Here is a 15001-nt window from a genome sequence, read left to right on the forward strand (position 1 = left end):
GACCCAGAGGACCCCTTCCCTCACTGAATTTCTCAACCCCCCCCCACTGTATCATGGAACCTCTCTGCAAAAGTGGGACAAAAAAAGAGAGAGTGAGGAGAGACGATCTTGTCCGCCCTCCCTGTGTCAGCCTTTGCATATGGAAATGATATATTGAGACTTGGGGTGTCTTTGGTGCATAAGTGCCTGAGTCCCGCTGCTGCCTCTAATTTCATATAATTTCACATTTTGTCTTAAAAGGGGAGAACATTTTCCCAAGTGAGCCAACGTCAAACTCAAAATCGTAAACAACTTGATTAAAGGAATTCTAGCCTGCATTGCCTCCCTCCCGGATAAATGATTTGAGTCTGTGTGTGTGTCTGTGTATGCAGAGACAGAGCGTGTGTGTGTGTGTGAATGTGTGTGCCTGTGTGTGTGTGTGTAGCGCGCAGTCTGTTTTTAGTTCTGCCACTTATGTTTCGTTGCTGTCTCTGCAGAGACGAAACTTCATGCTCGTTAAGCAAGCAAATACAAACAGTCACACATGTGTACTCTACTTTTAACACACACAGACACACACTCACACGGCACAGAGATGTTGAGTTGGTCTCCTGATTTCATACACTCCCCTCAGAGCTCCTCAGACCGGCTTGCTGAGCTTAAAGACTTACAGTGCGCACATAACATTAAATTATACAGAAGGTCTGATTTGTGTGAGTGGAGAACGGTGGGCCAGAGAAGTGTCAGCGACGTGGGGGTTAGGTGGGCTACAGACAGAATGGAAATGGCACTTTTCTAAATTTTGGACTCTAAAATTTCTCTCTTTGGATTCTTTTTATCTGCATCCAACCTTATCCGTCCTGCCTACTTGGGAGGGCCTCGGCACGTATTTCATCCCGTTTGCCCTAATGCGCTCACTCCTCTCGTGGTTGAGGATGAACCAGCCTCTGTGTCTGCTCACCGTCTTTGAGGTGGAATCATCAAAGAGTTAAGGTGTGGAGCAAAGCCAAAATAAACCAACCGCACCTTACGCCCCATCGCACCATCACCTTCATCTCTGTCCAATGTGAAACACATATGCGCCCCCCCCCCTTCCTCATTTCTGATGATATTACTTCTCCTTGTCTCCTTTTGTTTCGTGTTCTATTTGTTGACAGTGGTCTGTTAGTTTGTTAATGGATTTGCCTGTGGCTCTGTGTGTTAAAATACCAAAATGACACGACAAGGGGGCTATTGTATGGCTGGCGGCAACACAATGGAGAGAGTGTGTTTATCACAGGGAATAATTTTGCATTGTTTACCGAATGCACTTGATGAGGAGAGGAGGGGGTGGAGGTAAGGTGGTTTGAAAGGCTCCAGCTTTACATGACAAGTTCACCGGCATCGTTGTGTTGTTACATAAACCGTATCAACATGCCCAGTGTTTGAGACTGTTTCAAGTCAAGTGATTAAGGCATGTGTACGTGTCATTTGTGGTGGTTTTAGGTGTCAAGTTATTCACTTCACTCAACTTACACATATTCATTTTACAAATTGGAGATTTGGAGACATTGCACAAGAGAAAAGCAGATGTGCGAGCAATGCAAATTATGGTATAAGCACCCTGCGCCTTCCCAAGCTCCTTACTAACTAGCTGCAGACACGGGAATAATTTGACAGGGAAACACACACACACACAAACAAACACACATACACACGCATACACACACACACACACACACCAGCAACACAGCGTGTGAGAGAATGCTCCCTGTGTTGGCATAAGATGTTGCCAGAATACCGCACTTTATAAAAACAGCTTTACAAATCATTGACAGCAATAATTAACTACAGGTTCACATAACTGAATTCTGTTTCACCCCCGTCTCCCCTCCTGCTCCTGCTGGAAGAAATTAAGGAATGAGTGCTGGAGGGAGAGAGAGATAGAGAGAGAGAGGGAGTTAGAGAGAGAGAGAGAGAGGGAGAGAGGGAGCGAGGGAGAGAGAGAGAATCCTCTCAAAGGAGGGTTACCGGGGCAGACTGTGCCCTCAGTTAAACTATGTGCTTAAGAGGTGACATGAGTGCTGGGCCGGCCGGTGCCAACTTTACACCGAGCTGAAAGGTCCAAAAACAACTCTTCAGACATCTCTGTGGATTCAAACTGTTTAACACCGAGCAGAACTTTCACTGCCGGTGAAGGCGAAGAAGCTCACAGGTGTTTGTAAGGTTAACTGGAGGCTATCTAATGTATTTGGAATGAGATGTTAGGAATATTTGAGGAAGTGTGTGTGTGTGTGTATCCTAGTGGGAATATGACAGCAAATGCAGAGCACCTTGTGTTTCCAGTTTAAACATTTAGACATTCCTGCTAGATCGGCTCCTGGAGCAGGAGGTGTTTGCAGAAGCATTAGCGTGGACCCTCTCTCTCTCTTCCTCTACAACCCTCACCCACCCCCCCCCCCCTCTTTGACTTTTCTGCCCTTATTCATCCTGAATCAGACCTAAAGGGAACTTAAAATGGGAGGATGCACTCCCCTGTGTGTTTGTGTCTGTGTGCATGTGCAATAAGAAAAATTAAACTGTTTAAGTGTTGTGGGAGTGTTAAGTGGAGGAAGAAGATAAAATATTGCAGATGAAGGACCATGATGATTGAGAGCCTAGTACAGTATATTTTTTATTACAGTTATTACCTCTACCTACAAGGTCATGTTATAGTTAGTGTTTGTTAGTTAAACTAAACGTTTTGGAGAGTTTACCACAAAACTTGGTGGAAGGACGCAGTATGGATCAAGGAAGAAAAGATGACATTTTGATTTAGATGCACATAGAGTTTGATTTTTGAATTTCTTTAACATTGCGAGATACGGCTTTTTTTTTATATTTTTTGTTATATCACAGAGAATCTAATATCTTTTTTCATCTGTGTGCAGCTCATCGATTCAATCGGCCCCTCCTGACTTTGCTCCAGCTCTCTCTCACACCGGCACACACACAGACACACACACACACACAAACTTGTCTTTGGACACAACTTTATACTCAAACTGGAATGAAACGACATACTTTGGAAACACAAATTACGCACATAGGTTACATATAGAGCGGGAAAGTGAGATCCAATCCAAAGTGGTGACAGGTGTCACATTCAGGACGCATCTCAATGCCAGGTGTGAACAGGATGAGGTGCCTGACGTGTTACCTTAATTATTCAGGGGAACAGGACGTCCATTACACCTCAGCTTCACCTCTCAACCTAATACTGGCAAAGTAAATGTTGAATGAATGGCTGCAGCCGGTTGCGCTCTGTTATATTGATCTAACTGAAATGCTCTATGTATTGTGTTGTATGAGGCCTTGGAAGCACAGGGGAAGCTGTGCCACAAATATCCAACCAGGTTGTTACAGAATGATGAACCTTGGCTGTGCACCGAACCCAGAGTGCGCTGTCGTGACAAGTGAGTGTGAGGAAGTTCGTACCATGAGGATACGTCGGTAGCTGTCTCGGTCGATGCCCCACAGCTTGAGGTCAGTCTTGGCCTTGACAGTGGCAGCTCTGGGAGTTCCGTAGATCAGGGCCAGCTCTCCAAAACTGCCCCCTTCTCCAATACTGGTCACCCACTCGCCGTTCACATACACCTGTGGACAGAGCAAGAAACAGAGTGATGGACAGGGTCTTAAAAGCTTCTGAAGAATGTCAATCATGGCTGAGCGTATTGTGAGGATTCAACCTCGCTACCCGTCCTGAAGACACCTTCCCTCTTTGTTACTGCTCCTCTGTTCTTTCCGGGCTCCTTCATACACTCACTAGGCTTGTCCTTATACATTTGATCCCCACTAAGCCCTCAGATGAGACCCTCTAAAAGGCTCTTTATCCCTGTTATCTCTCCATCTATCTCTTTTTATTCCCTCTGTCTTGTCTTGTTAGAGTTTTCCCTTTGATTTTGGGAGTGATGGAGGACAGAAAGCTGTGGTTGACGTCGTGGGTCTACCCTCAGATCTAAAACACTCACAAACACACACACGCATGCTTATGGTCTCATGGCTCAGCTCTATTTAGACCAGTCACTATAGCTCCGCAGACAATACAATCTCGGTGAGGCTCATTTAGGTCGTCTCTGGGGCCGTTACGGTTTCACCTGTCGACACACTATCCACTATCTTGTTGACTTAATAACGCAGTGAGAAAGGATGAGAGTGAGTGAGAGAGAGACAGAGAGGGAGAGAGGGTTTATCCTGCCGGTGGCTGTTGTGAATTGCAAGAATTGTTGCAAGTCATTATCCAAGGCTCAACATAGACCACAGGGGAGTCATACTTCACTACAAACTGGGATGGCCTCAAAGAGATGCAGGCTGCTGGCTACGGTTACATCAAGCCTACAAGAACAATTATATGAATGTTGCAAAAGTGTTACATCAGATCATACAGGTAGAAGTATTTCTTCTCGCACAGTTTCCCAAGCTGGTACTCCTATCCCCTAACCTGGAAGCCTTGGTTCAGTCCAAACTTCTGTCTATGTGATCCCATATAAACAGGTTTGTAAGTAGGTTTGCAGGGTAAAGCGATTGTATTTAATTCCAGCTTTACTTTTGCAGAAAAGGTGGAGTCAGCAGTGTGGGGAAAGTAAAATGGAGGTCATGATCCATTTGAGTTTTGAACAACGTCTACTGTCTAACAGCTGTCTCTGAATTTTTTAATACACACACAGTTTGCTGCAGACATTTGTGTCAATGTGTGCGCCTGGTGGTAATTAAGAAGCAACAAATCTAAAATACTGGAAAGTGGATGAGCTGGTTTTGTTGCTGTGTATTTCTGTTTGTAGTTACTGAGATGCTTTCACTCCATTCTATAATGCCACCAGTGTAATAATAATAAAATGGGCCCGCTCTTACAAAATAAAAGATTACTCTCAGGTCAAAGTACCTTATTATCTCAAGAAATTTGCTCGTCAAATCAGATCATCTGTGATGATAGATACAGCTCTTATTTTGAAATAACATTTTATTCCCATTAGATCATGTTGGATTAAAGTCTCAACATCCTTTATAATGCAGCCATATAATTAAAGGCCATTGTCTGTTAGTGAATACTTTTGTGTGCAGACATGGAGGCATGTTTACGTCAGTGACAGCTTCCAGACAGTTGATAGGTTGCCAGCAGATTCACACCCCGAGCTAATGAGAGACATCTCCACACTTTAATAACTGGAGATGGGGGCGGCAGCTGTCTGTAGAGAGGCGGATGGCCGCGTGGGAAGAAAGAGACACAGATGCGCAGGGCTTTTGGGTGGAGGTGAGGCAGAGCATTTGGTTCTTCACCCAGCTTGGGTGCAGACTGACAAGGTGCTGGATGTGAGAGCAGATGCCTAAATATTTTTTTTTTTTATTATATAAAAAAGTAATAACTGACATAACATTTCTGATCTCAGCTGGTAAGCTATTCCAGAATTTGAGGGCCCATACTGTAAAAGCTTGATGGCCTTTAGTCACTATGGGAACTATCAGAAGACCCATATCAGGTGATCTAAGTTGTTGTTCAGACTCATAGGGAGGAATTAAATCCTTGATATACACAGGGGCTGGGTTGTGTAAAGCTTCAATCAAGAAGATCTTAAAAACAATGTGAAAACAAAATAGAAGCCGATGCAGCACAGTTAAAATCAGTGTTATATGATCACGTTGTAAAACATGTATGGAGGGCGTATAGCTGGGGAAAAAAATCAAGGCACGGACAACCCGGTGTAATTCCTAAAATTTAAAGAAGGATTTATTCCTTTTCCAGCTGGAGTAATTTAGAACCTTGATAACCTTCTTTTCTTGATCCTCAAAACATCCACTAAACTGGGATGCTGAAGTCACAGGAGTTGGCATCGGAGCAACAGGGAACTGAAAATTGGGTAAATGAATTGGTAGAATAAAGGTGGGACAGGGAGAGTTTTAGGTAAGATGTATGGAAGAGAGTGAAAACAGCCAGTATCAGCCAATATTTATACACTTCCTTCCGTTTGTGTCGCAGGTGGGCTAACTACAAGTTGGCAAGCTCGACCAAGCTTGCCAACCTGCTACTCTCCAGTTACTCTCCGTCTCTGCGCTCACCGCTGCAAGCTGATAAGGTCACTTCCTGTTTAACTTTCCGTCAGCTCCTGTTTTATCTCTCCACTTAACTCTATCGCTCAGTGTCAGGCTGGCTAAGACAAAAGACGTTCTCAGTTTGGCTGCCTTCACGTAGCGCTCGACTCCACAGCGCCATGTTCAGATGGAACCGAACTTTGAGTAGAACAAAACCCGGGGGCAATCCAATACAACCTGTCCATTGTTAGAGGGAAACATTGTCGGAATATGAGTGGGGAAGGCTGGGTTTTCCCACTGAGTCACAATTCATGGCTTATCCATTAAAAAAGGTTGATAAATGCTAATACCTTGTTTAAAACGCATTTTTCTTATAACCGTAAAACATCAGTGCAGGGAGTCACCTTATCACCATCCTAAATCACCCCAGTTGTGACATTGGGTCCTCAAATATACACGAACATGGGATGCAGTTGATCAGATGTGGAGACAATGGAAGGATCTATGAGACGGATGGTGTGCTTCAATCCACTTCACTGATAATGAGACTCTAAAGAGAGAATGAAGGGGAATAAACACATGTGTGCTCGTGTCAGTCACTTACGTCCACTTCGCCTTGGTCAATAACATAGAAGTTGTCTCCTTCATCGCCTGCATGTGAGAGAAGAGGAGAAACAGACGTTTGTGAGTGACCAGAAAAAAACTATCTGGGAAATTGTCCAGTGTTGAACCAACAGAAGAACTTCTTCTCATACTTCCATCAATAGTCTACAAACTCAAATGAAAATTTTTAAATCATTAAACTAAAGAACTTTGGGCATGAAGAGATTGAAAGCAAAGTTCATTGCTGCTGCTTCTGTGACCTAATAGTGAGGATGAAGAGGTACAACACCTCAGTAAGATATACTGTGATTCATCGTATCCTACAGATTTCAGCTTTGTTAATTTTATAATGTACAGCTACTGTACATTATAAATTGGCACAGATACAACAGACATACATTTTTCATGAATAATCATAATGTACTTTTGAAATACACGTTTTTCACGTGTATGCTTAAATTTTTTTATCCATTTACAATTGTAGTAGCATAGGGCTGCAATGTTACTACTTTAATATCATAGGATCAATGCATGTGCAGTAAGTTAGCTTATCTTAGCATAAAAACAAGGCCCGAAATCAAAATGTTTTCGGGTTTGCTGACTTGAATCCCTGCTGTGTCACCCAAGTGAACCCTAACCCCTTGAAGCGAGCCATGGGTTGGTAGGTTGACGCCCACTAAAAGCATCTAGTCTGGAGATAAGGCTGAAAAATGGCAAAGTGTTCCTTTAATTATGCTATCCATTACATAGGGCTGAGGGGGGAAATTATTAAAAGGGACTGACGGCCATATGCACAAGCACTGGGAAGCTCTCCCTGCAGCTACCTCTTACAATAAGACACTAATGCAACTCCATTCATAGAAACATGTGGCAATGATGCATGCATATACATGACACAAGTATGTTTGTGTATGCATTTCATAGGAGCTAAGTGAGGGTGTGTATGGCCGTGTGTGCACATGTGTTCTTGTGTGAATGTTCGCCTGCAGAGTTGAAAGGCTGGGAGTGCCCGGTGTGTAAAGTTCACCGGAGTTCACATGGCTAATTAATATTGAGTGGAGAGTGCTCGTTAATCATACAGCTCTATTTGTCACCAAAATGCTCCTTGTCTGTCGGATGGTCTGTCCATGGAGACCCCAGGGACACACACACATGCTCAACCTGCTGCAACCTGGCCCTCCACTATCTCCCTCTCGCTGTCTCTGCCTCTCTCTTTCATCTCATCTATCTTTCTTTCAATTCCCTCTTGCTCCCTCTTTCTTCTCTTCTACTCTTCCTGTCTTTTATCACTTTGGTTCGCGAGTCTTTGTTTTACGCTCTTCCAATTCCCCTGTGCCTGAGAGTGAAGGCAAATATTTGAACAGAGCGTGTGCGCGTGCACACACACACACACACTCATGCACACACACACACACACACACACGCACATGCACACACGCACACACACACACACACACACACGTTTCGACACTGGATAATTGTCGTATACACTGGTAAGGTTCCTTGCTTTTGTTCAAAAGGAAAACATGACTGACACCCTCAGCCTCTAAGGGGTTTTGTACCCAAAATGCTAATGCACCATTGAGTTGAAGATGACTATCTTTCAAAACAGAGTTCATGTTGGATTTTTTTATTTCACTTACATGTCAAAAAGAACGAAAATACATGGAAAAAAACATCTAACAAGATGCAATTGATTACAATGAAAATACCTCTATCCTGCATTTTTGTATGTTATAGAGTAAATTCTCTCTTTGTTTAAATACCAGTCCAGCCTCTGAGTCAATAACTCTTAGCTGTGTCTAAACAGTATGTGTAGGGCCAGTAGCACGGGTGGTTTCTTGAAACTGTACAGTAGTCCAGACTTTAGCAATGACATCAGCTCTGTATATACAATGTACCACACCATATAGCATGTATAACAATGGGCTGTCTGGGGCTGGGGGCCCTGCAAAGATAGCTAGACTTATTATCACCAAATTAGGCCTGATATACTCCTGGATGCCGACTTCGGGTAGATGGGAATGACTGGGCGAGTATGTTTGAAAGCACTGACATATTTCCTTCACTGAACATGCAGGTGAATGTGTTTGCAAGGCATGCGTAAGGATTTGTGCCGGTGTGGACGTAGTATTATCGGAAAGGGGACATTTGTCTGTAAGAATGTGTGTTTTCAGCATTTAAATATGTGATTAAACGTGTCTGTGTTTGATAGGAGTTTGAGTGGGGGGTAGGGGGGGCACTGGAAAAATACAGTCTGGCCCTGCTAAGCTGTGTTCCCTCAAAGTCCAGGGAAGTCTAGTGAAGGCTTTGACGACTGTGGTTAAGCAGAGGAGAGGGAACTAACATCTGGTGCAGACTGATGGGATGCGAGAGTGAGGCAAAGAGAGGAAAGGGGGGGCAAAAAATGGGTGTAACGGGATAAAGTGCACATGAGTGCTGGTGGCAATGCAACACATGCATTCTTTGAGAAGAACCCATCAAAGGAAATCAGTGAGAACAGCATCCTCATTGTTTCCTTTCCACTAAAGCAGCTGAGTGGATCAGATATATGCCAATGTAATATAACTCAAATAGTCAGTTGTCAGAATATTGGTTTGTATTTCCACTAGTGCAGATTTAGAATTGTCTGTTTCGATATCTATTGTCAGTGCTGTGATTTAGGGAATTCACTTTCGACGTTAGTTATTTGGGACCTTCCACTGCATTCATTCTATGATGATTCATTCCCTTTGCAAACTACTGATCATTTATATCATGATCTGGCATCATCTCACCTAATATTTCTATGATAACAGAGCTCTCTAAAAAATAGTCTCAACCATTTTATAAAAGTGGAAACCTAAATTGTATGATACATTACAGGTGACACATGACTTTATAAATTAATCTAAATGAAAAATACGTACCTTGCTGGATGACTGTTTCTCCTGCGATGTGAGTGACGGGGAACATGGCATCAAATATGTCACTGGGGAGGGAAAAAGAGGGGAAGGGTAGGAAGGGAAAGGAAAGAAAAAGCGAGAAGAATGGTTATTAATGACATACCGGCTGTGGTTCATTAGCTCACATTTCTTCTGGATTCAGTACACGTGTCAAAACACAAGCATCCAGTACATACACAAGAGTTTATTCCAGTAAAGAGCAGCAAAATAAATGGACATCACTGGGTCCATTCTGCCAGTGGAAGGGACAAACCTGGTAACTCTGGATTCCCCCAACACGCACACATACGCGCACACACACACAGTATATAGTTTGACTCCTTGGCAGATTGCTATTACGAGGACGAACCTGCCAGTTAGGAAGAGGAAACGATTCTCTTCAGATTAACTAGATCTGCCCATGTGCAAACTGAAAGGATGAGAGCATCCATCTGTGTGTGAAACATGCACAGTGAGTCGACTTCATATTCGGTTTTGGTTGATCAATCACTTTTCCACTGATACTGGTATTTTCCCCCTTTACGTCATATTAGTAAGTCACATGGGCTCAAACGACTCTTTGTGCTGTTACAGGACACGATCAAAGCCTGTATCGCTGACTGCATCTTCCATCTTCTTATCTCCTATTGAGAAAATAAACAAGATAACGTCTGTGCCAAAGCACTTGATTTCTGTTTCAGCCCGGCAGGGAAAGCATGTGCGCCTGTTAGGACTGTTTCCAACTGGGCCGTTTAAATGCATGAAGCCTCAGCAGATTAAAGCTCCACCGCTGGGATGTGTTGGGACAAGAGGGAACTCGGTATCCTTCCTCTCCTCCTCTCGGCCCTTCTCACACCTTCAGGGTATATTTATTTATCTAATCAGTCGCATACCACTCGTCTTATAGAGAAATATAGAAAAAACAATAAAAGAGGGTCAGGCATATCAAAGACTTAGAAGACCTGCTGAGTGAATGTGGGGCATGTTTGGGCCTGTTCTTGGTGTGTGTGTGTGTGTGTGTGTGTGTGTGTGTGTGTGTGTATGTGTGTGTGTGTGTTTTTGAGCCAGGCTGTCAGCGTCAGAGTACATATTGCCTATGTAAACACACAGGTTTGTACAAAATAATGTGTGGGTGTCTTTGCTCATGACAGTGCACTAGACTATGCATCACTCAGAAATGGCAATAGTTACACAGCCAAACGCACCTTGAGGAACACTACAAACATAAAAATAGTTGCTTTATCTACGCCTTCCTGTTTAAAAGGGGAAACGAATGCAGGTCAACAGATGTTGGGGAGAGATCTGAGGCTGTTATTGAGTGGTTAGGAGGTGAATGGACGCTGCTGGTATTTGTTTATGTGATGCAGAATAAAAAGCAGACTTGAGGAGGTGGATTCAGGCCAGCTTCACCCACAGGTAGGCCCTGTGCGATGCAGCTGGCCACTGACTCACATGTCCTTGAATACACAACAGATGAACGAAAAAAAACACACTCACCCTTTGAAGTGAACAAGCACAAGCTCAAAGATGCAACGACACACTTAGGCACTCTCATCTACAATAAATACATCCTCCGGTATAAACACGTGGTATATGCATGCAGCCGATACACTCAGTGGTGTACGTCAGCGCCATCGCACACACTTGTTAGAACAACAGCATTTTTAAGCAATGGCCTGGTGATGACAACACACATACTGGCACTTGCATGTGTCACACGCAAACTCTTTGATGGTGTTTAGTCAGTGCAACATCTGCAGGAGTGCCACACATCTGTGCTCGGCACGGAGTCTGTCTGCACTGGGAGCTTCAGAGCAGTGGATCTCAGATCACGCATCACTAAAAATGTGTGGTTTATGAAAATCAGTACCTTTGCAAAAACCAGAATGGCACTCAGTAGAGCACATACCTCTGGCACAGTTCACTTAAACACTTATAGATATCAATTCACTACACGTGCTTTATTTCTGCTCTATTCCTATTTTTTTTAAAGACAAATTCATGGTGAGGGGGGAATTGATGATGGTGATGGTGATGCATGGTGCAGCTAGCAGGATGTGCAAAGCTGAGCTGTGTAGTCACAGTGAGACGATCAAAGAGAAGCGAACCTGTTTAGGTAATTACCCATGACCACCTATCTCTTCCATGCCCTGCCACTCAGTGAATGCATATGTGAGCACAACAAAGACACTTATGCAGGTAATTACTTCCCCTCGTCTCTACCTGAATCTCTCTCCCTTTCTTCATCCCTTACTTCCTCCCTGTCTGCTCTATATCACTTTTTCTCTTCCTCTCCCATCTCAATTACCCCTTTCTTCCCTCTAATTCTCTCCCTGCCCCACCTATTTCTCCCATCTCTCGGTCTATCGCCCCCCCTCCCCGCCGTTCCCAGATGAAGTGATTAATCTTGTCCTTTCCGCTACCTGTAGCCCCCCTGACCTTATGAAAAGGCAGAGTCCCCTTCCCCGACAATGGATGTGCTGTTCTGACGGAGACAGACAGAAAGAGAGACCCTGCAGACTCGTAAGGGGGGCTAGGAAGTTCACCTCCATCCAAGGAAGGGAGACAAGGCTTCTATAAGGCTCGAGGAGATCATGAAATGCACAAGTATCTGCCTTCAAACACACTGACTGGTACACATTCATGTAAGATCATAGACCAAAATCATCCTGGGAAAATGCATTATTTGAAATCCTTAGAATCCATCCCCCCCTGTCCAGATGACATCACATAGACTGCACAAAGCCCATTGTGTTAATTTGTAGCACAGGAAGGAGCAGATACAAATATACAGTTGCAATCAGAAATATTCAACCCCCTCACCTCAATAGACATTATAGTAATGTGGATGACAGATAATGACAATAAATGACAAAAAAACCTCATCAAACAACAAAAGATATATATTGATGCGTATTTTAGTTATTTTGACAACAGAAGTTGACTTAACTTTGAAGTTCAAATGAAAAATGTGACTCTTTCAACACATGTGCATGTGCAGTATTATTCAACCCCCCAGCTTCAGTACTTTGTGGCGCATCCTCTAGCTTTTATAACTTCTAAAAAATGTTTTCTGTAAGTGCGGACAAGCTTCTTACACCTCTCGATTGGAATCTTTGCCCATTTTTCAAGTGCAAAAGCCTCTAGATCAGTGATGTTTGATGGCTTCCATGCTGCAACTGCCTTCTTTAAATCCCACCAAAGATTTTCAATCAAATTTGAATCTGGTGACTGTGAATGCCACTCCAGGACGTTCCAAGGATCTTTTTCACAACCAAGCTTTGGTGGACTTGGAGATTTTTCTTTGGATCATTGTCTTGCTGGAAAGTCCAATGATCACCGAGGTTTAATTTGTCAACAGAAGGAATCACATTCCTCTTTAAATTGGCCTGGTATTTCTGTGAATCCATGATGCCATGTACACAATAAAGATGCTAGTTCCTGCCGCAGAAAAACAGCCCAACATCATCTTTGACCAACCTCCATGCTGGACTGTGGGGATGGTATTCTTCTGGTCATAAGCCTGTCCTTTCACACGCCAGACATACCGCTGGTCCATACGTCCAAACAGTTCCAGTTTGGTTTCATCAGTCCATAGAACTGTCACCCAAAACTCTGTAAGCTTATCCAAATTCCTCCTGGCATATTCTAGTCGACTTTTGATGTTGCTTGTGGTCCTGAGCTGAGTGCGTCTTGGAGCCGTCCATTAAGTCCTTTATTATTCAGTGCATGTCTTATAGTTGCCACTGCAGCACTTGTACCAGCGTTCATCAGGTCATCCTGTAGGTGTCTTGCAGTCACACAGGGGTTTATCTGAGTTGTTCTGACTAAGTTGCTGAGGGTCCTTGATGAAATGTTGGGCTTTCTTCCGAGGCCAGGCAGCTTTGAAGATGCTCCATCAGTTGTAAACTTCCTTATAATTATCCCAATTGTGTCTCTTGGAATATAATTTTTTGGGGAATTCTTCTTCTACCCAAGGCCTTTCAGGGGTGATGAAATAATCTCCTCTCTCAGCTTTTGTGGAAGCTCCGTTTTCTTTCCCATGATTGCAACTCACCTCGAATACCTTCATGGGTGGGGTTTATATATGCATCACAGCTGAAGCAAATGAAGGATCAGTATAGAGTTCCCAAAGGCTTAATAATGTTTCAACTCAACTTTAGGACAAAAAAAACTAACCCTAACCCTGTCAGACAGCTTTAGAAAGAACAATATTATATAGGGGTTGAATAATTGTGACATGGCTATCTTAACAAAATAAACTGCTACACACAAATACTACATCATGCATTTTCCGTGTTGATTTTCTTTATCACTCAACTCATAAAGAAGGCATCCGAAGCAGAATCTTGATCAAAGAACAAGATTCTCTCAACTTTAATTGATAAATCCTTAAAATCTTTGGGGGGGGTTGAATATTTCTGATTGCAACTGTATATAGTTGTACTTCTTTAATAATCTGAGTAGCTATAATGGCAGTAAAGCAGCAGTTTTATATTCACAGGAACAGATGATACCAGCGTAGGTAGAAATAACATCAACATAGATAGACACCTTTATTGAGCGCATTTTGCTGTGCTCACCATGAGACTGCAAGTCAGATTGACAAAGCCTCATTAAAATGTAGCGGTCACACGTTGAGAGTGTGTGTACACACGCATGTATGTGAGTGTTTGTGTGGAACTGACAGGGCATGTTTATGTGCTCTTTCACTCTCTCTTACACACACACACACACACAATGCAGCAACAGGCTATTATTGTTCTCAAACACCCATAAAGACGTGTTTAGCTCGGGGGATTTCAGTCATTAATGAAATAAAATCCGGCCTGCTTGTTGTAGCTAGATTGCTTGTTGTTCTTCCTGGCTGGCATTGACGGCTTTTCTCTCTCACCTCTTCCCTCCTCCTCCTTTAACTCTCCTACAACACAGCTGTTTATTTGCACAGCAGCAGACGTCTTATCTCTTACATTAGTACCTCAACAGAGCACTGCCATTATGCCATTAACACCAAAAGGACTGTTTTCACAGCGCGGCGTGCCGCCACGTCTTTGTGTTTTTTTAATGGGCCGCAGAATGTCAAGTTATACAAGTCCCTCATGGGGAGCACATCCAGAATGCTCCCTCCGTCTGGGTGGAAGAGGTTTAGAAATAGCCAAAATAATCAAGTACTGCACCACATATGGGAACTTCGCAGCTCTCCAAGCTGTGTCGTGGCTTGGCAGCAATGTGCCACTGGTTTGGCCGCCACACTGTTCGTTTGTAAGTGCTTGAAGGATTATTTTTCACTACCACTGTTGATACTAATTTAGATTCTGGCATATCAGAACAATAGTCTTTGTTTTAAAATATAGACCAGAATGGCCCGAGGACACCAAAGGTACACAGGAGTTTTAAAATATATTTCAGTTGTGTGGACAAAGTCAGGAGGCAGTACAGTGACATTGTAA

At 43.3% G+C, this 15001-nt stretch overlaps 1 protein-coding gene across 2 annotated transcripts in view; it reads right to left on the reverse strand.

The window, feature by feature from the left end:
- Positions 1–15001, reverse strand: part of prkar1b (protein kinase, cAMP-dependent, regulatory, type I, beta) — a 59412-nt gene that overhangs the window by 13659 nt on the left and 30752 nt on the right. For both annotated transcript variants that reach the window (XM_062407147.1, XM_062407148.1), the window contains 3 exons: positions 9537–9598; positions 6629–6675; positions 3436–3594 (listed from right to left, as the gene is read on the reverse strand). In XM_062407147.1, coding sequence (XP_062263131.1) covers positions 3436–3594; positions 6629–6675; positions 9537–9598 — 268 coding nt within the window. The remainder of the gene's footprint in view (positions 1–3435; positions 3595–6628; positions 6676–9536; positions 9599–15001) is intronic.

Source organism: Platichthys flesus, chromosome 16 (genome assembly GCF_949316205.1).
Source record: "Platichthys flesus chromosome 16, fPlaFle2.1, whole genome shotgun sequence".
Lineage (NCBI taxonomy): Eukaryota > Metazoa > Chordata > Actinopteri > Pleuronectiformes > Pleuronectidae > Platichthys > Platichthys flesus.